The 23,447-nt window shown below is 44.5% G+C and overlaps 1 protein-coding gene across 2 annotated transcripts; it reads right to left on the minus strand.

Annotated features, from left to right (window-relative positions):
- Positions 1-754: 754 nt before the first annotated feature.
- On the minus strand, positions 755-20,646 carry CD96 (CD96 molecule). Of its 2 annotated transcripts, XM_029578961.1 has the most exons (14): positions 20,485-20,646; positions 18,964-19,317; positions 16,366-16,475; positions 15,315-15,525; positions 14,256-14,302; positions 13,021-13,111; positions 10,719-10,886; positions 10,000-10,053; positions 8,342-8,428; positions 7,523-7,624; positions 6,412-6,504; positions 5,663-5,728; positions 4,572-4,689; positions 755-3,012 (listed from the first exon to the last, which is right to left on the minus strand). In XM_029578961.1, exons 1-14 carry the CDS (start codon positions 20,555-20,557, stop codon positions 2,904-2,906), a joined length of 1,683 nt encoding a protein of 560 aa, XP_029434821.1. In that variant the 5' UTR covers positions 20,558-20,646; the 3' UTR covers positions 755-2,903. The 2 variants fall into 2 exon arrangements, 1 of the variants encoding a protein (XP_029434821.1); XR_003852902.1 differs by lacking the exons at positions 755-3,012; positions 4,572-4,689 and having other exon boundaries at positions 5,699-5,728; positions 6,412-7,156.
- Between the last annotated feature and the right edge of the window lie 2,801 nt (positions 20,647-23,447).

The following is a 23,447-nucleotide window of genomic DNA, read 5'->3' on the forward strand; positions in this document are numbered from 1 at the left end:
AATTGTTAAGGAGAAATTTTATCTTTTTGGATGCTCTGGAATAGTTATGATCAGGGTTGCATGCTGTAAACACCAGCAATCGTCTGCCATCATGTTTATGTTCCATCTGCCTTGATATCTATGTTCCATGGTCTTGATGTCTTGGTGGAAGTGTTCTCCTTGTTCTTCACTCATAGTTCCAAGATTTGAGGGGAAGTAGTTCAGGTGGCTATTAAGGAAATGCAATTTAACACTCATGTTTGCTCCCAGTCTTTGAAAAGCAATCAACAAATTTTGAACTAAAAGGTTACAATTTTTGGCCCTGAAGTTGCCAAGAAAGTCTATAACCACGTCAGAAAAATCAGACCAAGCATCCTTTTCTATGGTTTTCATGGTATTGAGGAATTTTCTGCTTTGATTAGAAGCTTAATTTGCAGGCCATCAAATATGCCAGCTTTCAACTTCTCATGTAAAAGAGCAGGAAATTTGGTACACAGGTACTTGAAGCACTCAACATCTGGATCCAATTTTATATGCAATGGGGGGAGCAACACTTTCTGAGGATTAACAAGTAGTTCATTCTTAATATTCTTTTCACCGATCTTAATTTTCTCTCTAGCGGGCCATTCTTTCCTTGTATAATGTTTTGCCTTTGCTCGGCTATCCCAAAGGCACAAGAAGCAAGTAAATTTTGTGTAACTGCTTTGTCGTCCTAGAAGCATCGATATAACCTTCAGATTGCCACATAAAATCCAGCAATTATCATTATATTTGATTTTTTGGAGAATGGTTCTCATGGATTCATGTTTCTTTCATATTTACCGAGTTAGCAATAGGAATGGAAGCTAATTTATTGCCATTGTGAAGCAACACACACTTTAGACTTCTCTTTGAACTGTCAATAAAAAGCCTCTATTCGTCAGCTACATAACTATCACATCCCACTGATTCAATAAGTCCTTTGACATTGATGCAGTATACAAGCTCCTCATCCATATGGAAATATTTCAGAAGATCTCTCTCTCTCTGTTACGATACATAAATGTGGTTCCGGGAGCCAACAGGTTCTTTTCCTTTAGCCTTGAACCCAGTAACTCTGCTGACGACTTCGGCAGATCAAGATCTCGTACCAGGTCATTCAACTCAGCTTGAGTGAATGGCTGGCACATTCTGGCATCATCTTCTGAGGCCACAAAATCTTCATCATTGGAGTCTTTGGAAAAATTGGAATGACAGAATTCATCGTCGTCGAAACTTTCCAAAGTACTGAAGATAGGTACAGGGACTTTGTCGCAGTGAGCAACCGGTCTTATAGCGAGGGGAGATTTGGGTACTGGATGGAAGATTTTGTCTTTGTGTTCATGCCTGTAATAATTACCATGCAGAAGTAGCAGTCATCAACATGGTTTTGGGGCTCTTGCCACACCATTGGAACTCCGAAGCTGAGACTTTTTCTCTGACTTTTAGTCCACTGTCTCATGTTTTCAACACATGTCCTGCATACTTTATAAGGTGCCCAAGGTTTGTCCTGGGCACCCAGTTTAACCCTGAAATATGCATGATAAGCTTTTCATACAAAGTCAGATATATTTATCCTTTGGTTTGGGTGTTGTAAAACAACCACAAATGTAACAGAATATATCAGGATCATCCCGGCACCGTCCACGAACTATTCGAGTGTTGAACGACATATTCAACAAAAACAGATTTAACAAAGTTAAATTTGCTGCGTCTTCTAAGCCTCTTGAACGACTGAATGTTGCCGTCTGTTTTCACGCTGCTTATATAGCCATAAAATGCCAACGTCAGCAGTTTTAAACTGTTTAATAAGCAGTCTTCCTATTGGTTATACCAATTGCTTATTCAACATTTCTTTTTGCGTATTCAGCATGTCTTTCTGTGCATTAATTATCTTTTTGCTTATTCAGCATATCTAAATAATAATGTTACGTTATTGCTATAAGAGTTTATGAATAGACAGCGTTTTGTGGAAAAACCGGACATGACGTTTGGATTCAGCACACTAAAATACATAAAGATCACATGTTATCTTGTAGTCAGCAAACGTTGATGTAGACCAGTGTTATGGTTTTATACACTCCCAATATAGAAATATATTGCTTATCACAACATTTGCTGATCTGGATTTACTGAGAAATATCTCTTACCTAGGAACCTGGGGCAAAAACCCCAAGCTATGATAGAACCATACATTCATACGTTCATGTTACTGCACATATAAAAAAGTATCCAAATGTGGTTTTTTTACATTTTTAAACAGACATTATTATTATACTAATTGCCAAAAATATTTAACTGAATATTTTTTTTTAAATATAGATGCTTTCCAGCTTTTTAATTTTTAGAGGCTTTTTGGAAGTAAAAATAGTCCAAAGTCAGGTGATCTGTGGCTCTGGATGTGTAAGATTTGTCGTCTCTGGACTGCAGACATCTCATAGTATGAGAACCCTCTGACCTGTTTCAACTGTACCTCTGTCTGCGTATAGAGAGAGACAATCCAAGCTTTCAGCATTAACTGCTGCAGCAGACGCCTCGGGATGTGTGTCAACATGTAGATCCCCTTGCAGTATACATTTCAAGTGCCCCTCCAGTGACATGAAATGAATTTTTAGGGATACTTAGTAGCAGGCATCATGTGACAATAACAAATCTGCCCACTGATATCAGCTAAGAAATGAACACCATTCTGCATCCCATTTGTTCTGTCCATGGATGCATACAAGAAGTGATTTTGAGCTTGTATATTGAGCAGATGCATCCTGAAATCCAAAGAACAGGCACACACTGGCCACTGAAAAGTCTTCTCATCACAAAATGACATATATCATGAAGAAAACACTTTCAGGTTAACAGCAAAAATGTCTCCATTATTCTCACAATGGCAAATAGAAAACCATCAGGATCTAGAGATTTTCTAGCTCATGGCAGGATGATTCAGTTCCATCAGAGTCTTGCATTGATGCATACTTTATTGGAGGTGGTGGAGGCTTGAATGGTGGGGGTCTATCCATGCTACAGTAAAATCAAAAGACATGAAAATGGAATAAACAGGGATTAAAAAACTAGTGTCATTTCCTTCTTTACTGACAAGCCTTGTTCTAGGACTTGCTTCCCTTTGGCTGGTCCTTGTGTGCCTGTGGGGGAAGAATAGGTTTGGGGGTACCTTGCTATATATTGCTCCAACTGTACCAAACTACACAGAAGACTAATTTTTTAACTTCTGGTTCTATTACAAGAACACTCGCACCTTAGACAGCAAATGCATTGATAAAAGGCGTGCCTTTTGAGAAGATGCTTTTGTTGGGTACAAATGAAAAAAAAAAATCTATCCAGACCCATATATCATCCATAATTCCTTATAAAACCAACACATTCATCTCGTTCAGTGGTTTGCACACAACTCTAAATTACATATTACAGAAACTCCATGGGACCCTCTCCTCTTTAAGGGCGAGGGTCTCAAAGCACCATTTAAATATTAATAAGGGCAAGCAAAGTGAAAAAATTACAAAACCTACCAAATCTGTCACAAATGTGGAAAATGCTGCTATTTCTATCTTCCATTTAGCTTTAAGTTCATTAAATTTTGTGTAAGACCCTGTTGTCAAAACAAGAATGTCTCATATAGGAGCTCTGGAGGACATTTTACTGCCAAGCATTTTGTTATCTATTAGAGATGTGAATCGGAACCGGAATCGGTTTGGATTCCGGTTCCAATTCACATGTGGGGTTTTTTCATAGGGCCAGATCGCAGTTTTGTTTATCGGCTGCGCCCGAGCCGATAAACAAAAAACCCACCCCGACCCTTTAAAACTAATCCCTTTGCTTCCCCCACCCTCCTGACCCCCCCAAAAACATTTTACAGGTACCTGGTGGTCCAGTGGGGGTCCTGGGAGCGATCTCCCGCTCTCGAGCCGTCGGCTGCCACTAATCAAAATGGCGCCGATGGTCTTTGCCCTTACCATGTGACAGGGTATCTGTGCCATTGGCCGGCCCCTGTCACATGGAGGGAGCACTGGATGGCCAGCGCCATCTTTAAAAGTGGCGCGGGGGGGCCCCCGCGCCATTGGGGCCGGTCAATGGCACGGATACCCTGTCACATGGTAAGGGCAAAGGGCCATTGGCGCCATTTTGATTAGTGGCAGCCGAGGGCCCGGGAGCAGGAGATCGCTCCTGGGATCCCCACTGGACCACCAGGTACCTGTAAAATGTTTTTGGGGGGTCGGGAGGGTGGGGGAAGCAAAGGGATTAGTTTTAAAGGGTCGGGTGGGTTTAGGGGTTATTTTTGTGTGCCGTTTTTCCCGTCCTCCCCCCAAACGATAAGAGAACCCCCACGATCAATATCGTGGGGTTTTCCTATCGTTTCAGGGGAGCCCCCGATTTCTGACGATTTTGAAAATATTGATGATATTTTCAATCGTCCGAAGCCCGATTCACATCCCTATTATCTATAATTTGGAATATAGTGGCTTAGAGTTTGAGGATTTCTTTGAGAGAGTGAGGGGGATATTCAGACGTTTTGGTCTCTTGGCTTGGCGGTTCCCATTCCAGCACTTCTGCTTCCTACTTACATTTCTCTCCTGTACTGACACCATCGTCTGATCATGAAGATGACCAAAATGGTACAGATGAGAAGCAGAACGGACACTAGAGCAGGCCAGGATATAGCAGGAGTCCTCCCCATGTCACCTGTAGAAACATTCAACATGCTACAGTGCTGAATAAGGAACTTATTTGTCATTATCATTGGCGGGACCCATACTATGGAACTCCATGCCCTTAGAATTAAGACTACAACGAGAAAACAAAACATTCAGAAAAAATCTAAAAACTTGGCTATTTAAACAAGCCTTTCAAAAAGAGAAGGGAGAATAGATTCCAAGGACTTGCAAGGTTCAAACCAGGGAAGTGCAAGAGACAAAACACCCACACAAACAGGAATCAATAAGGGTGTTCATTTTTAATAGAATTCATCACTAAAGGATAAGTTACATTTATAGAATGAGTCCTGGACTCAAACTGCTATAGAATTGACCTGGACAGAATAGTGATCACACTCATTTAAAATCTAGCATTGATTAAAAACTATGTTACCGAACCTAACGGCACCTGTGTAAACTGATACATTTTAACAACATTATTTTTGGTGCCTTACTGTAAACCGTTGTGACGGTACCCACCTTAATGACGGTATAGAAAAGATTTAAATAAATAAATAAATAAATAATTAAAGCAGCACGGTGATCCTCATGCCGAGGTAATGTCAGTACCTCAATTATTTATCAGACGTGCTTCTATAAATTAAAGGGACGGAACAAGTTTTTACCAAAGCAGAAAGTGCACAAACTGAAAAGTTCTTCCTTGCAAATTAATTGGGCCTGAATTTGTTTTCTCCAAGCTCCGAAGGGTCCCAAAGATGGTTAGACTGAGCAAGGATCAAAAGGTTCAACCAATGTGGGCAGTTCGGGGAAGATTTGGTCATGTCCCTATGTGCAGTCTTTTGTACACTTCTGGCTTCCACAGAGCCGAGGCCTCAGCACGCAGTGGTTGGCCCACGTTTGCACACAGGGCGGCGATGGCCCTCATGGTCACAGTGATAGCAATGCAACACTGCAGAAGGAACTAGAACTCAATATAAAGCAAACAATTGCAGATGACTTACTGGTGCTATTCAACAGCTTTCCTGTAGTGAGTAAACTGCCAAGTCCAGTAGTAGAAGTGAAAACAGCTTTCGTAGAAATTAGAAAAAAAAAAAAAGGTTAGATAGATATGTGCACACATACAGCGAGACCTTGCTGAAAATCAGTCCTCAGTCTATCCCACCCCTTCCCCCACATTTCTGCAGGTCTGCCCATGTTCATTCTCCCCCCTTGTTGTTTTCTGGTGATCAGTCTGAGATGTCTGATTTCTTGGGAGATTATAGCATGAGTATGCCATGTGTCTGCACAAAACATTGTCACTTCATTTCGTTCCTCTATTTCAGACCGTCGCAAGTTAAACCCAAATTCACATTTTGATCTGAACATTTATGATGGTCAACTCAGAAAGTGGGACTGAGAATCGGATCTAAGTTCTGGACAAAAGAAACACAGATCAGAAGGCAGAAAGCCTGGGTGTCAGTTTGCTTGCATAATTTTGCAATGGCAATAAGCATTGTGCAAGCACAAACGTCCACAGAAGTACAGTGGGGCTTTTCCCCCCAGTTCTTCAATTTAGCCCTAAGTCCTTTAATACTTATTTTCTAGCTCTTAAATCTGGTCCCAAACCTTAAACCGGGCCAAGTCAGCTCCTGTCAGATTTTGAGCCAAGGTGCATCCCATCCAACCATGTGTCACCTTTGTCCTCCTGTACAGAAGTTATGAAGCAGTCAAAAGCATAGTCATGAAATGACTGAACGTGTAAATGACTTACTGCTGACTTCTGAGAAGGCTTTCACAGTAGATAAACGATCGTGTGTTATACCCGAAGTCTCGCTTTTTGTGAGGCTGCCAATGGATGAGATACCTTCAAGATTCAACAAAGAATGACTCATTTTAACCTTCAGAATCAACTACATGAAATGGGTACGTATTTGTTTCCCTAAGTATATTAACTGCTTGACGTCTAAGCTACTCACCATTGTGGCAAACTGACCTGTAAAGTATGAGAAACAATAGCACAAAGCCAGGGTTGCCAATCATTAATAAATAAACCAACAGTCAAAAACCAGCAGAAAAAACAGACATGACTGTAAAGTTCCTCCAGGAAGCAGTGGCCAGACTCAGGCCTTATCTTTGGTGCTGTGGGCTCATGGAGTCAGGGACTATGTCTCAACCAAGGCGAGTGTGATTCTGGTGCTCTGTGTCCTCCAGCCTGTACTTCTCTGGTCTTCTGCGTGGGTTGTGTCTGACTGCCATCAGGTTCATTGCCAAAGGAAGCAAGAGCGATTCCTATTCAAATATAGTGCAAGAGCCCTGAAAACTTTAAAAAAAAACTCTGCAGCACAGGTTTGTGATTGCTGGTTGGGTTGCTACTGGCGTGTCTGGGGAGCAGGGCTGAGTCAGCATATGGCAAGTAGGAGTAGAGCCTACCCGATCATGTCAGGACCTTCTGCCCAGGCTGGAGAAAAAAATCTGTTGTCACACTCTGGACTCCTGATTCAGAGAGAGAACCTCCTCTGGAACAAAAATGGGAGAAATCCAGCCGTCCACAAAATGGCAATGGTAAAATGCGTATCCATAAAACAATGTGTCAGTAAATATCTGGCAGACTGTCAGTAAAAATTCTTTCAATGAGTTGGCAACTCTGATCTGTGCTTTCCCTGAAATACATGGATGGCCTCCATTAGGTCCTCCCTCATCTTTACGCTCTGTCAGAAGAGTTGGTGAAATGGACAATGACTTGCCAGATAACTGGATTTTGAAGGTTTTATGAAGGCTGGCATACGACAGCTGACTGATGTGCAGTGCCTTGACTCCCTCTCAAATTACCCATGTCCAAATGACACAAAGGACAAAACAGTAGGAAAAAAAATAGCACTTACTGCTTTCGGTTGTTGTATTATCATTAGGAGGCTCCCAAATGCTCTGCTTGTCAAAGGCAGATCCTGTAATGTTCGGAACACTGCTCTTCTGAAGCCTAGTAACTTAAATAGAATAATTACTCAGTGAAATATCTAGATTATGAAAGCAATAAAAGCAGAAGTTCATATCTCATTAGTGCGAGTTAATGAGATCCAGTTACTGTGTAACAAGAGCCTGGCAGCACCTGAGCTGCTGAATTTGATACTTTGCACATTTCCGAGATTTCTGTCCCATTGGACTCAAGCAGCTGGGGTCAGGTTCACGCTCAGAGAGTTTGCAAAAGCTGAAAATGGGCATTTATGAGGAAATACCTCAACTATTTAAAAGAGCATCCAAGGATCTAGTTCAGGGATTAATTATGGTGGATTTGGGGGGCTACCAATTTTTCAGGACAGGCTGCTTCCACCCAGGTTCTACCAAGGATGCATGCTGGAACCATACCAAAGATGCATGCTGGGACCATACCAAAGATGCATGCTGGGACCATACCAAAGATGCATGCTGGGACCATACCAAGGATACATGCTGGGACCATACCAAAGATGCATGCTGGGACCATACCAAGGATGCATGCTGGGACCATACCAAGGATGCATGCTAGGACCAGTCCTGCTCTTGCAAATGAGAGCAAATTCCCAGAAGGGCCAGGGCTATCGCAATAATTAATTGCGATTGAATAGTGGTATGCGACAATCTATTTCATGTTGTCACCATATATCAGGCAACAGCAGAGAAAGAGAAATTATCAGTGCCCTCGTTTTGTAAGGAACTCTGATTACCTGGTGTTGAAGTGGTGTAGCCCAGATCTGGCAAGGATGCAGTCATCCTGGTCTGACCAGAGGTTGTGGAAGTCGTCATCTGTAGTCCTGTTAAGAACAGAGCTGCCCAGGCTTACTTCAGAAGTAGCTTTAGCCTGCCCAACCTGTAAACATGAGCTCCCCTTACTTGCCCTTTCTAAATCCCCTGTTGTATTCAAGCTACTTCCTACATTCTCAGTGATCATCTTCTGGCGAGAGGACCACCACTGTAAACTAAGATCGGAGCACGTCTGAATAAGGACATTCAGCATTTCGTATAAACCCTTAGCATTGCACTGGTGCTGAGCAGAGATATGCAAACAATTCCCAACCAAATTCAAACCAGGCAGACTCCAGCCTGGTTTGAGTTTGACAGAAATGTCTTATTTACACAGATCCAACAGAGTAATCAGTTAAATTGTCCTCTGGTGGATCTGGCTGAAATCCAAAGGAAGCAGAATAAAAACATCTGAAGCAGGTCTGAAAAATCCCAAAGCAGATCAGACAATTCAACAAAATTAGTTTTGTATTTTTCAGACTTTCCTTCTAAAAGGATTAATGAGAAACTTTGACATTTTTCCAGGCTTATCGAACAAATCCATGGTGAAGACACTCTGAGCATCTTCATTATGTTGCCCATTATTGCTTAAGCATCACATCTTGTATTAAGAAGCCAAATTAAAGCTTTATGTTATGTGCATGCTTCACACCAAACTCTTATAAAGATGAACAAAGAAACAGTGTCACCGTTTCTCCAGTGGTTCCTTTCTGATATTTAATATTTACCAGATGTCCCTATGGGGTGACATCTGGGAAACCCTCTCTTGTTTTGATTTGGAGGGTCATAACTGATACATCCTCTGATCAGAGGATATTACTTCAGGGGAACATGATGTATGTAACTCAGTGAGAAGCAGCAGCAGCGATTCTTTGAGGAAAGCATGCCAGACCACTGGAAGCGACCTCGGGCAGGTCTCTAGTCTTTTGCTACATTCAGTGTGCTAGTATCACTCCAGTGAGGAACACTAAATATCTCTATAACAAAAGCCACATACATCCATGCACTTAGTGCAGCAGACGTGTCTATTGGGGACTGGCAGGGTGTGCACGTACACACCAGCACACATGCACATGCCATCAGCCGCTGAGGAGCACAGATGTGTAAGCTTGGACGATATCTACCATGTTGCATGTGTGCTTTCCTGCTAGAGTACAGGACAAAGAGGCTCTTGGCTGTGCAATGCATGTGAGTCGGGCCTGGCAGGTGGAAGCAGGGGAGAGGATGCTGGGTTTCCGTCCCATGGGAGAAGGGGAGAGAGGCATGAGACTGCTGGGGGTCCCAACCAGAGGAGGGGCAGGGATCAGAGAACTAAGGCTGATGTGGAGTGGGGGCCAAGGAAGGTTGAGAGTGCTTGGTTCAGGTCAGTGGGAGGGAGGGAGGAAAGATTGCATGGGATTCGGCTTGGGGGATAAGGCTGGCAATGTTTGGTTTGGTTTAGTTTGGGGAGACATGACAGTGAGGAGTTCAAACCAGAGCAGGAGCAGGGGAGGGTGTGCGTGGACAGGAGGTAATGGGGTCAGAGCAAATAGGAGTTTCTGGGGAATTTCATCAGGTGTTATAAATAGAAATCGCACTGTACCTTCATTAATTGTGGTGGCCATTGGGGAAGATGTCATCACTTTATTCTCCTGGTCTACGAACAAGCAAATGAGAATAAGAATGCTTCTGTAAATCCTTCTGCCCAGCAGCTTCACAGTAAATGCACACAAACCCAGATGTGAAGGCGAGTGGAGTATTCTCCTGCTCTCTCGGGGATACCACTGAGCACTATTACAATAAACTCCAGAATGTTTATAGGGCTGTGCAATCATTCAAAACACTGAACATGCCAATGACCTTTGTTTTGCTGAGTGTCATTTCCAATCTGAAATGAAGCAAAAAACCAAAAAAGCCCAAATACTGTATAGTGTAAAAAAAAATGAATAAAAAAGGAAAACGTTTCTCATGCTCTCCCCTAAACGTTTGCACAACAATGGGTGAAGATTTTTTCCAGGGCATGGAAGGAAAGTGTGCATTTGACACGACACAAATCTTTCTTCAAATGAGAGCTGGGCAACCTCAGAAGCTCCTGGACCACTTCAGCACTGGATTATTCTTAAGTCGGTCCTCAACCAGTAAAGATCCAAATTTCTCCGGGTCTACCAGAACTCGTCACCGGGCAAAAAAACTGAACAAATATTTTAGTGAGATTGTCCAAATAATTTGCAAGCTTGCGCACCAGAAATCTGACCAAACGTCAAGACATTTTCAGGTGTAAGAATTCTTTCAACAATCTGCAGTGATAATGGAATTACTTACACAGAGTAATACTTATCCTTTCTGATGGAATGCGTTGCATTGGTTTACCGGGCAATGGCAACAGAGCTGTGCACCAAAAGGTCCGATTCTTGGCGCTCTGGTTGGGGTTCAAGCTTATCACTGACATTAGGGTGAAGAGGCCTTCCTCATCTCTCACCACAGAAATCTCTAGTGGAGAAAATAGTGCATGACCAAAGCAGACAATCCAAACGAAACATACATCCATTACTGGTTCAGTGAACCCACAGAAACGTCATAGGGCATGTGCCAAGCATAGCAGGATCAGAGCAGATCCCACAGGGCTTGTGATTGAAAGCCTGGTGAATAGTTCAGGCACGGAGGAAGACAGAGGGAGCTGGCTGTGGTGAAGGTGACAACGAGCTTGGTCCTTTCCCATCCGTCCCAGAGCATCCTGCGAGCGCGGCAGGCCCATTGACTACGCAGTAAAAACTGCAAGTCTGCTTCCCCTGCCACACGAGAGGAACTAGTCCGGGCCTCCGAACACTGCTTCACTGTGCGACTTTCAGGGTTTAGGCACTGACCCTGTGATTAGTTTCACATGACAAGCAGGGACAGTGATACCTGTGAATTCAGCATGAGACCAATGCTCCATGGTTTTCATGGTCTCTTTCAGAAAAATACTTATTTGCAGTAATTTGTGCAATTTTCATGCAATTCTGAACCCACGAGAGACAATCATTCACGTTGTTGCTTAATAATCCATACAAAAGGTGGTAGCAGGGTGTGAGGTGGGAGGTGGGGGTAGAATGGGCTATGCTGCTGTTTACAAATACTTAGGGATGCCAAATGAAAAGAATAAAGGTGGCTTGTATGGTTCACCTCCCCCAAATAGGTCAAACCAATTACTGGCTTGCAAAACGATAAGGGGAAGGTCTCTGTACTGGCAGGCCCTGGCATCTTGCTGCTTCTAACTTCTTGGCTAAGGGACAAGTTGACATTTTCCTGATTTGTGTAAATTCACAAAATGGCCCCATGTTGTTCACTATAGCCTCAATTGTTGATGGCCCACGCAAAACAATTCGGGGGTTACGCACGTGGCCGAGCCTGAGCGCAGTGCACACATTTTCTAAAGGGCCCGGCCACGCGTGTAACCCCCGATACACGCAGAAGTGCCAGGCCAGCTAAAAGGGGCGGGCCGGAGCGTGTGGTCTGGGCGAGGTGGGAGGCAGGCCAGGACGGTGCCATGAGACGCTGTCCCGGGGAAACCGGCGTGCGGAGTTTACTTCTGCTCCCAAGGAGCACGAAGTATTAAAACAAAAACATTTAGGGTAGCTAGATAGGGGTTAGGGGTCAGGGTGGAGAGGGGGAAAGGGGGAAAAGGGAAAGGGAAGGAAGGTTAGGCAGGGGGGTAGGGAAGTTCCCTCTCAGTCTGCTCCTTAATTGGAGCAGATTGGGAGGGAACTGGGAAAAAGGCCAATCGTGTCGCCGCACGTAATTGAAAAATCCCCCCCCCCCCCCCGCACGTGCAAGTGGGGCACCCGTCCACACATTCGTGCACAGATTATAAAATTGGGGCGTCCATGTGCGCGTGCCGGGAACCGTGTGCACATGGACGCCCGCGTGTGCCTTTTAAAATAGACCCCTAATTCTACTGTCCCTCTTCACCCATCTCCATGACATGTCAGGATACAATTTGAATAAAGCAATCAATAAATATCCGTGTACTCCTGCACAAACTAACCTGATCTTCAAGCACAAAATCCCTGTCTGAGGTTTGGGCTGTTAGGCAGTATTGTAAGTTGTCTCAAATGACGGCATTAGGAATTCATGTACATTTTTGAAATGAGTGGGCAGGCAGTGGGAAGTTAGCTGGGTATACTCAGCAGGAAACTGAAGCTGCTGAGTTAGCCGGATAAGTTTACCTGGTTAACCTTAGACCTGCCCTCTGCCACAACCAGCATTACCAAGCAAAATGTAAGCCCTGCCCTGGAACTCCTCCGCAGCACCACTTTTTTCCCCTGGGTAATGATTTACTCGGCAAATGCATCTCTAGGCGAGGTGGAAAAGTCAGAATGCGGGGTTTAACTGCTAAATCCCAAACTTAGCCAAACACTTCCAATCCTGACCTCTAAATGCATGCACGTAGACTACAACCTCAACAAAACTGTGGCCCCTGAAATTCCCCAGCAGGTAAAGCTACACACATTTCTAGGAGCTTGAAAATCCACTTAGGAGAATTCAGCCATTCTGTCCACATTACCCCTGGTTTTACCAACAGAGATCCCAAGTAAACAATAAAGAGCAAATTTTCCAAAGTTATTTTAAAAAACTAATTCTTTACCTCCTTTGTCAGGAAAAATCTCCACTTCATCTTTGTACCAGATGATGTTTGGCTTGGGATACGCTTTTCCTACAACACAGCTCAAATTAACCTAGGGTCAATAATAGACAGGAGAGTCCATCTATGACATCTGTGATGTGAACAACAAAGAAAATTAATTTTCCTACTCCTAATATAATTTTAACACGTGTATACCAGAGCCAGCAAGAAAATTTCATGACAAAAGCCTGGATGAACAGATGATGTACTTTACACATCTGGCCACATGATGTCAGTATTGCACCACAAAACATTTTTATAGCCACAAAATTATCAGAGCTGATGATGCACTTTACACATTTGGCGACAAGATGGCACTATTTCACCACAAAACATGTTTATAGCCAGTCCAGAGTTATCAGACCTGTCCTAACTAATTTTGATATTCTAACCATTTTACCACCAGTAAAATGTGCTGAATATGGGGAAATGCACAACTTGCAAGGGCAACAGCTATTTCAAAGACATGTTGCATGAAAATAAATGACTACCTAGGGAAAATAATAAATAAGTTATCCTGCGTTGGGTTAATGGATGGGATAAGGAACCTCAGGTCACCCACTCTCGAGGGAGAGAATGGGTGAGTAGTACCAGGTCTCAGTACTGGAAGCAATGGACTGGAAACCGGGAGATCTGGGTTCAAATGCTTCTGCCACAGCTACTCCTTGTGATCCTGGGCAAGTTTCTATGGTTCTCCCCCAGTCCCCCCCACCTCAGGTCCAGCCTGCATGAAGACGCACTCATCTGCAGCAGCGGGGAAGAAGAGAAAATAGAAATAAGTGTGATGAGGTGTTGGGTAATATTAACTTGGGACATCCAACCCCCCCCCCCCCCCAAGCTTATATTGTGACCCTATCCCCCAGTGTAAGACCTGTCACTGAACAGAGGAAGGGAATGGGCCATAGTTCACTTTGGAGTCTCATGAATCAAGGGCCGGGTGGAGTGAGGAGCAGACCTGAGATTCCTCTTACTTTAGGGGCTATGAGTGCCACCTCATCAGCATTCCTCTGAATTTGTGCCCATTCCTCTTTCGAAGAGGAGAGCAGGCCAACTTAACTCAACCTTGCCAGCAGCTTTTGTGATGCAGTTACCTTTATCAATTTAAATAATTTGTAAGTAGCCTGAAAGATTTGTTTGCATGCTCCTGCTGCCTATGTCACATACCAAAGATCCTTAACCTATAAGAAATGACTTACCTTGCTGCTGGAGACGTTTCTAAGGGTGACAGAGATCTCTGGTACAGCTTGGAGGAAAAACAAAAAGCCTAATTTGATTGTGAAGTTAATATGTTAAGAGGGATGGGGAGGCTGATCCTGCAGTGTAATTATACAGGATATTTATTTACATGGGATGTGAAGTCATTATTTATACTCTTCAGCATATGTGGATTGAGTCATCATCTCATAAAAACCTCGTTTCAATATTAAGCAAGCACACTCTGGGGACACATTTAACTTTCAGTAACTATTTAAAGAAAATATTTATTGAAAAACTAGTTTAGCAAAGAAAACGTGTTTAATTAGATGCGATCACAGAACAGTCCTAAACAGTTTCCTACTTGTAACATTGTGTCAGAGGATCCCAGACACTCTCGACACTCCAGACAGCCTCAGAGGCTTCAATCCCCTGACGGTACCCGATGTCGCTCCAAAGCTTGGACGACAATCACTGCCACCTTAGTGCCAGAATGATCTGAATTCATCCCATGGCATTAGTGCACTCAGGTTCACGATGCTTCAGACACTAGAAGGTCCCCCACTCTGCTTTCGTGGGTAGTGTCTGGAGATTCTTGACAGGCAGCCACTGCTCTGAGGTGCCATAAAATATATATAGACAGATGTATTTGGTATTTATATTCACTTATACCCCTCAAGAAGGGCTCCACGTACAAAACTGCTGAATGCCAGCCAAACAAAATGACAAGCGGTTCCTGTCACACATCCCTTTATGTGGCTTCCACTGACGAGGATTACTTTAGTTGTTAGATAAACTGGTACTGCTCTGTTGGCTGGAGTGTTTCAGAGATGGAGAGAGAGGCGGGCCGTGCCATGGTCCCTAATTATGTACGTCAAGAGGCTTTAATCATTTAAATAAAATCCTTACCTTCCTGGATAGGATGAACAGAGACACAAACCTGATTGTTAGCTCTTGCTGTGTGTTCATTGCATGTGTAAATAATGCGATTTTAACCCTTGGGATTCTCGGGGTGTCCTCTAACTTGGCAAGAATTGGCATTTGTCCTAATGAAACCTTACCAAAAACTTTGAGGGTGGTGGTGCTCTTTATTCTCTTCTGCTGGGTTTCTAGGTAGCAAAAGAAACTTCTTCCATCCTCCAGAGCTCTGGCTGCTGAAATGCTCAAGGTGTAATTTTTGAGCAGTTGAATTCGTTCATTGCCCGATAGCATGAAAGCTCCCTCTGCGTGATGCTCCGAGCTGAACAACGGGCTTTGGCTTCCGTTCTCTTCCTGTTTAAAAATAAAAATACATTGAGATTCTCTTCTTGTTTTAGTTTATTTTTACTTGATTTGGTTATGCCAAATCTTAATTCTGACTTACAGAAATGGCTCGAGGACACATCTGGGGGATGCTCGTGTGAGAGCGGCAGATGGGTTTCTTTTAGAAATCATCTAGTGCTTGCAGATCACAAAGACTTCATGTTTTTTGTTAGACTTCTGATTGTCCCTGCTTCTAGCTATAATCTCTCTCTCTCTAGGTTCCTCTGCAAGTCTATGATACACTGCCAGGTTTTCTCATTCAGCTCAAGCTCTATAACAAGGTTTGTCTCTTAAAAGGTAGACTCGCATACAGTCAGACAATATTATTTAAGAATGTGAGACGAGCCATGCTGGGTCAGACCAATGGTCCATCAAGCCCGGCATCCTGTGTCCAACAGCGGCCACTCCAGGATGCTTGGAAGTATGTGAAAGATCCCTTCCCTGTGGTTCATTCCCAGATGTAGGTGTTCTCCATGCCTGCCTGCAAGCTTTCTGTAAGTCCAGCTGTGCTCTTAACTATGATCACATCCTCGGGCAAGTTCTGCCTACAAACACGACTCCTTGCTTGTGATCACCCAGGTCCATTCAAAGGCCACTGATGGCTTGAGGCAAGGCTGCTGGTTACAATGGAGCTGACCTCGGGTTCGTTACTTTGTGATCTCTCGAGTTGATTACTGGCTTCTCGAGAACTAGTTAGTTGGTGCAGAGGCAAAGGAGAGTCTGCCGGACTCTAGTAAACATCCTTTTATGCACCAGGATGACAAACAATTCTAACTTTCCTATCCATAGAGCTGAAAGAACAGTACATACCACGGACCATTCCCAGGACAAGACGGAGGGATGCACGGAGGAAATATTCTCTAGACACTGAATTTCAAAGGTTTCATTCAGAAGAGTTTCCAGCACACTGTGCGTTTCTTCTGCTTGCAGGAAAAACAGAAAGGGCAGAGAGAGAGAGAGAGAGAGAGAGTCAGGAAACCAGGCAGTATTTATTGATGGCGCGCACCGCCTGCTGCTGTTTTGGAATAAATATGTGCAGGCGACGGGATATTTTTCCGAGGCGTGAACATGGCTGCCCAACTTTTGGCATTCAGGAACCAGACAAGACCTGAGACAGTACCACAGCCCTGATCCAAAAATAAAACACCTTCAAATCAACCATTTTGGTTTACGGATTTCTTAAAGCCAGAAACGGAGGCGCAGGCTGGGTGCATCTGGCTTTCGGAAGGGAGCTGCAATCCGAACCACAAGCAGCACTGCCAGCCCGTGTGGATCCTGAAGGCCCAGAGAAGGAAGACTCAGGCAAGCAGATGATTTGAAGGTTGCTTTTTAAAGCTCAGTGGCAGACAGCAGGAAAACGTACAATGGGGTCAGAAAACATGCAGCAGGCGGTGGAAAAAAAAAAAAAGACTTCCTGTAACAAAAGAGGAAATTCTACACATCCTGGCCTGACTTCAAACTCGCACCACGTATGAGCGAGGCAGGAGTAGGGGTGGGGGGTGGGGAGGGGAATAGCCCCCCCCCCCCCCATCCTTTTCTTCAGGCCTTCCTAGGCATCCACTCTCATTTTCTGTAGGTTTGGTTTCGTGAGGTGGATCTGCCACTCATCGTAGCTATGAAAGATTGAGGGCTCAAGGTCACTCAGATTCAGGATCTAGAAAAACTGTGTCTGAAAGGTTTTCTTCCATACTCTGTATTAAAAAAACCCCAAACAAACCAGGCAGAGGTGTAAAGGCCCCTTCCAGTGACCCCTGCTTGAGTGATGCGCTGTTCATCTCATTCCAGGACGCGGGGCCCTCATTCTCCCTTCCCGGATATGCCAGGGATTTTCTGCAGGGAGGACTGGCAGCTGCAGCAGCCCAGGAGGAAATGCATTGGGGTCGGAGGCTGACGGAGGCGAATAAAGGGCTCCCTGTCCCTTTGGGTAAATAAGCCGGGTCTGCAGTGACTTCCCCCTCCCCAGAAGAGGCTCTCGGGCTGCCACAGACATTTCATCTCCCAAACGCCTGCTTTTAAGGCAGATTCAGATCAGGAGGCAGCTCCTGAGTCACCCGGATAGCGTTGGCCAGGTACTCCGCAGAGCTTTCTCCTGTAGGGACGGCTTTTTCCTGACTTCCCTTTAATCTGGCAGCACAAAGTGAAACTGCCCCCAGCACGGGCTGAAGGTTGTGCCCGCAGACGTTACCCAGGTGAAGCTTTAGCAGGGGAGCAAGGCCGGCTGGGGGGTGGATATTCAAATCTTGGGTTTCTGTCTGGCTAACGCTGAAAGTTATCCTGGACAAACCCCAAACCCTTTGATAGCAGGCGCCAGGGGTGCGTTCTGTCTGCTCGCCAGAGGCGGAGGGGATTTTGCTTGACTTTGGTCTTTAAAGATTTACAATTCAAAGCATCTTTTGCGTCAAGTCCTTCTGCTGTTTTGTTGGTTTTGTTGGTTTTGCTGTTCGTTTAGGGGTGGATTTTAAAAGGTGCGCGCGCATGTTATAAAATCCGTGGGCCACGCACACACACGCACCGGATTTTATAATCTGCACACGCAGTGGGGGAGGGAGTGACTTTTAGCAAATTACGCGCGGCGATGCAATCAGGCCTCACCCAGTCCACTCCAATTAAGGAGCGGACTGGGAGGGACCTTCCCTACCCCCCTGCCTAACCTTCCTACCCTTTCCCCTCTCCATCCTGACCCCTAACCCCTACCTAAGTAAAATAATTTAAAAAACGTTTTTAGTTACTGCTCCGTTGGAGCAGAAGTAACTTCCACGCGCCGGCCCGGCTGCTGGCGTGCGCTTCTTCGGAGCGGCGGTTAATGGCCACGGTCCCGGCCGGCCTCCGTCCCGCCCCCGCCCCCGTATCGGCAGTTATGCGCGGGGCTGGGTCTTTTTGAAAATGCGCGCAGCGCGTGCGTGGCCATTGTAAAATGCGGCCGTTAGCTTGGATTACCGGGTTTCTGTATAGTCCTTTATTTCAAACCGCATCTTATAATCTTATATTCTTTTTGTATTTTGCTGAGAAAAAAACCCCCCCTCCAACTTTTCAGATTGGCGGAATAAACATTTTTGAAATAAAGAAATAAAAATAAGAGACTGGTCTTATTTTTATAAAATTCCTGAATCCCATAAATATCCGAGACCTTGGGCTCACAACACTTTTTCTTGCTGCCAAAAGAAAATATTGGGGCTGGTTTGCTGGTCTGGTTATTGAGGACAAAGGGACCGGGGGAGATACTTGGCTTTCTCCTGTCTCTAAGTTTTGGTAAAGCCTTCAAATTTCACGGACCTCAGCTCAACGTTATTGTTACCTTGTACAATGCCGGGGACATTTACCCAAACAAGTCTTAGCAGTAGAATATTTCCTGACACCTTAACAGATCCCATGGATTGTTAGTAGACCATGGTTGAGTCTCTTGCTTACCTTCTTTCTGAACAAACAGATTAATGATTTTGTCTCTTGATCCATTTGGGTAAGTTGCAAAGTTGCATAAATACTGACCAGCCAGCGAGGAAGTCACCCCAGCTACATGCAGGGTCCACGTGTTGGGAGGGTCAAATGAGGCCGAAATGTTGTGAAACGAGCCGTTCAAAGAGCCGTAGGCCGTGCCATAGTTTGGGTTGTGCACTGCGATCATGGTTTGTTTTTTGGCCATCATCCGAGACCACTGCACTTGCGTTACTGGCAGGTTCCCTGTCAGCGTGCATTTGAAAGTCACGTCACTGCCTGGTGCTGCACGAACTACTTCCTCTGTTTCAATATTATCATCCAGTTGTCCTAAAAAGAGCCCCAAAAGATGCAAACTGTCACTGCAAATTCATGGAGGGATACATTGTCAAAGACTTTCTTGGCTTTTATGTAGGAAGAGCTAGAGTTAACCGACGTAAATCAGTCTGATGCAGGGAAGGGGATTTTTGTGTTTGTACTTTCATAACAAGCACAAACGTGGCTGCATAAAAAGAGAAGCATCCCAGGGGGGTTGTGCGTTGTGTGTACACAAATAAACGACAGGCCACTAGCGAGCCTAACTATACACCCCTAAATGTTCATGCATTAAGCTTCATAATCTGATTTTCAAAAATCCCATTTGCTTCAAAATCAGCTTCTTCTGGACAGGTGCAACTTTGCACTTAGGGGATCCTGTTGAAAATTTAGCCAGATATGCTTATTTTTTAATTCAAACATTTTTCCTTTGATCTGGCAGTTTTCCTCCTATTCTGCAGGGGTTGTGGCTCCATTCCGTGAGCTATCACCCACGACAGTGAGAGGTCACCCTACCACCACCCCTTCTGTCTAACCCAGTCATCACAGGGATAGTCTTCTGCCAGGGACTACAGACAGACTCCCTCCAAAATCCAGTGTGCGCTGTACGTGCACCTTGAGCCTGGCCAGTAGGTGTCACTATCGCATAATGGCTGGGATTCCTCCTCCCCTCCCTCGCTACTGTGAACACTTCCTCCGCAGCATCCTGAGAAGCAGATACCGGGGTCGGGGGCCAGTTCATTTTAAGCAGGCATTTTAGTATCATTCAGAAGACATTTCCTATTCTATTTCAGTGCTAACCATGACGTTGATTTTGACCTTACACATCCCCCCATCAGGCTGACAGCTGTATATGCCTCCCCGTTATGTGAGAGGCTGACAGTGGGCTCAGCTTCAGCTAAGCCTATATCCCATCATGTGCGCCTTTTTTTCTGACAAAATTCTTTCTATCTTGCACCTGACAACTCAGCTTTTACCTGCTGTTCTATAATATTGTGCCGATGTAGTGCTATATATATATATATATACATACATATGTATGTATAAATACCCACTTCCTTACAAGTACATACATATTCTTGCTTGCTATTACAAGTAAAATATAGAGATACCAGAATCAATTTAATTGCATGAAAACGTTCTCCCCTCAGTTACGGAAATGGCCTTTACACAAGGGCTTACCACTGGCACAGAGGTAGGTGATGAATGCATGCAGAGCAGAGAAGGCCCATCTTTTCTTCATGCTGTCCTGCATCGGTTTGGGGGTTTTCTTCTACGCCGTTAGCTCCAGGCTGGTGCTAGCAGCCAGCTTCATGGTGCGGGGCATGTAGATCTCATGTGAAGTCTGTCTCGTCACTACAGGAAGTGATACTAAAATGTGCACCACAGGCCCCCTGTGGCCGGGAAAGGAGCACTGGTTAACAAGCACAGCAGACTGCCTAACGCTTGCAATAACCACTGCCAGCATATAACCAGGTCAGGTAAAGTAAGAAAACCAGAGAGGCTGTAGTAGGTACATGTAGTCAGTGCTGTACATGCATCTGGAAAACATCTGGAGTTGATACCAGTCTCCTTTCCTCTGGCCTGAATACCACCTTCACAGCCACATCTCCACTAACACTGCCCTATAGATAGAGGCTGGTCTTCTGGCTATTGCTACACTCTGCTGGAGTAATTGTCTGGCTAGTCAATTAGTTAATTGCTAAGGTTTGCCCAAGAAAGTGATCAATTTGCAGACTGATCCTTAGGACCAGAGTACCTTTGTCTCCTAACAGCAATCCTCTCTCATCCCTAGAGGGCGCCAGTGTGCAGTCCTGCTTCACTCCAGCACTGCAGCAGTTCTAGCACCAACTCACTCACCAGCTGTTTGTACTTCCAGTTCAACTGGGATCCAGCACCATGCAGAGCCTTCTCCCACAACCACCTGGGAATTTTCTCCCTATGTTATATCTCCTCCCAACTTGCACCCAGTTCCCCTGCATCAGGGCTCCTTCGAGGGCCCCATGTCCAGTCAGTAGCCATCACTGTAGTGCAATGACTGGGCCTCCCTCCTCCACTCGGAGGCAGAGTGCCCTGCTTCTCCAGCCTCCCCAGCCTCAGCCAATGCAAGACCTGACTCGGGAATCAGACTCCGCTCCTATATCTGGCAGCATAAAGCATAGTCCTTTTTTTTTAAGCCCCAGCATGGAGTTTCTGTCATCTGAAGCTTTCATGCAACTTTCAGACTTGAATCTAGAGTACATTAAATCAACCTTTCCATGCAAGCTGGCAAAACGCCACTTTATTTTTTACGCCCATGAAACCTGAAATCCCATTTGCTTCTGCCAACGTCTCATCTGTGGGCAGCTTAGCTGAAAAATACCAATTAGCATAAAGCAGACCTCGGCTAACACGGTGTAGATGCCTTGGATGCATTCTGTTGTAAAATATTTACATGCCAATACATTGGTTTCATCTTTCGTTTTCCGTTAATACATTCTGCACAGACAGACACGCACCCATCATCATGAGCTGCAATTCATGGCAACTTGAATTTAGTTTTGGTCACATCTCATCCACCCCCCAGGAATGCCTCACTCAATGAGGGTACGATTATAAGCATTTTGACACAAGGCACTTACTTCCCTCTGCATACAGGGCAGGTAATTTTCAAAAAGCCCTTTTAACTGGGGTAAATACTTGCCATTTACACATGTGAAATAAATAAATGAGGTACCTGCATCCCATTAATTAGAAAAAGGTTTGTTAATATATATATTTAAGCAAGAACCGAAAAAGGGGTGAAAATACCTTGCTTGTTATATCATTGGTCTGGTATTTACTAGAAAGGCGTCTGCCATTAGTTAGGCTATGCCTTAACTTGCTCTATAGACCGTTTTAATATGATGTCTCAAAAACTTTTGTTTTGTTTTTAGAAAGCAGATTAATGTGTCAATAGCTCTTATGCTATGTTAAAAAAAAACCCTCTCTCAAGTTCGTATTCCAAGCAGCTGGAAACGCTGGGGTTTTGTGGAAGAATGGGGGCAGTCAGAAGGAAGTGAGACTCTTACAGCGCGCACTCTCTCAGCCCCTGGCGCAGACACGTCTGTCGAAACAGTGTCAGTGTGGGGCCAAGAAAGTGGAAGGCGGCAGGGAACGATATTGTCTTCAGCTGTCTGCGTTCCCTAAAAACACAAAACTCCAGAAAAGCGTTCTCTAGCCGCTGGGAATACGAACTTGAGAGAGGGTTTTTGAACATTGCATCGGAGCTATTGACATTTTAATCTGCCTTCTAAAAACAAAACAAAAAAAGGTTTTTGAGACATCGTATTAAAGCGGTTTATATAGAGCAAGTTAGGGCGTAGCCTAACTAATGTCTAGTAAATACCAGACAAATGTAAGCTATTTTTCACCCCATTTTTGGTTCTTGCTTGTATTGCACCTAAGGGGTGTTTTTGATAAGAGACGGTTGGTGAGGATAGAATATAGATCTCTATACATACACACACACACACACATCTATACATACACACACACACACATCTATACACACACATCTATACACACACACATCTATACACACACACACACATCTATACACACACACACACAGAGCGAGACAGGCACACACACACACACAGACAGAGCGAGACAGGCACACACACAGAGCGAGACACACACAGCTGAGACACGCACACACACAGAGCGAGACACACACACACACACAGCGAGACACACACACACACACAGCGAGACACACACACACACACAGAGCGAGACACACACACACACACAGAGCGAGACAGGCACACACACACACATCTATACACACACACACACATCTATACACACACACACACATATCTATACATTCACACACACACACACATACATATCTATACATTCACACACACATATCTATACACACACATCTATACACTCACACACACACATCTATACACACACACACACACATCTATACACACACACACACATATCTATACACACACACACATATATCTATACATTCACACACACACACACATCTATACATTCACACACACACATATCCGCACTGTACCAAGTGTGAGACCATAGGCAGGCAGATGATATGGGCCACATGTTAGCTACATTTCTATATATGGTTTGCTTAAAAAGAGCTTCAC

The sequence above is a fragment of the Rhinatrema bivittatum genome, chromosome 15, assembly GCF_901001135.1.
Source record: "Rhinatrema bivittatum chromosome 15, aRhiBiv1.1, whole genome shotgun sequence".
In the NCBI taxonomy this organism is placed as follows: Eukaryota; Metazoa; Chordata; class Amphibia; order Gymnophiona; family Rhinatrematidae; genus Rhinatrema; species Rhinatrema bivittatum.

Coding starts and splice junctions, on each gene's coding strand:
- CD96 (XM_029578961.1), bottom strand. CDS start 20,557: ATGCAGGACAGCATGAAGAAAAGATGGGCCTTCTCTGCTCTGCATGCA. Junction 15,526..16,365: donor TGTCCTGGGAATGGTCCGTG/GTATGTACTGTT, acceptor ATTTTTAAACAG/GAAGAGAACGGAAGCCAAAG. Junction 5,729..6,411: donor AGCCTTCTCAGAAGTCAGCA/GTAAGTCATTTA, acceptor TTTCTACGAAAG/CTGTTTTCACTTCTACTACT.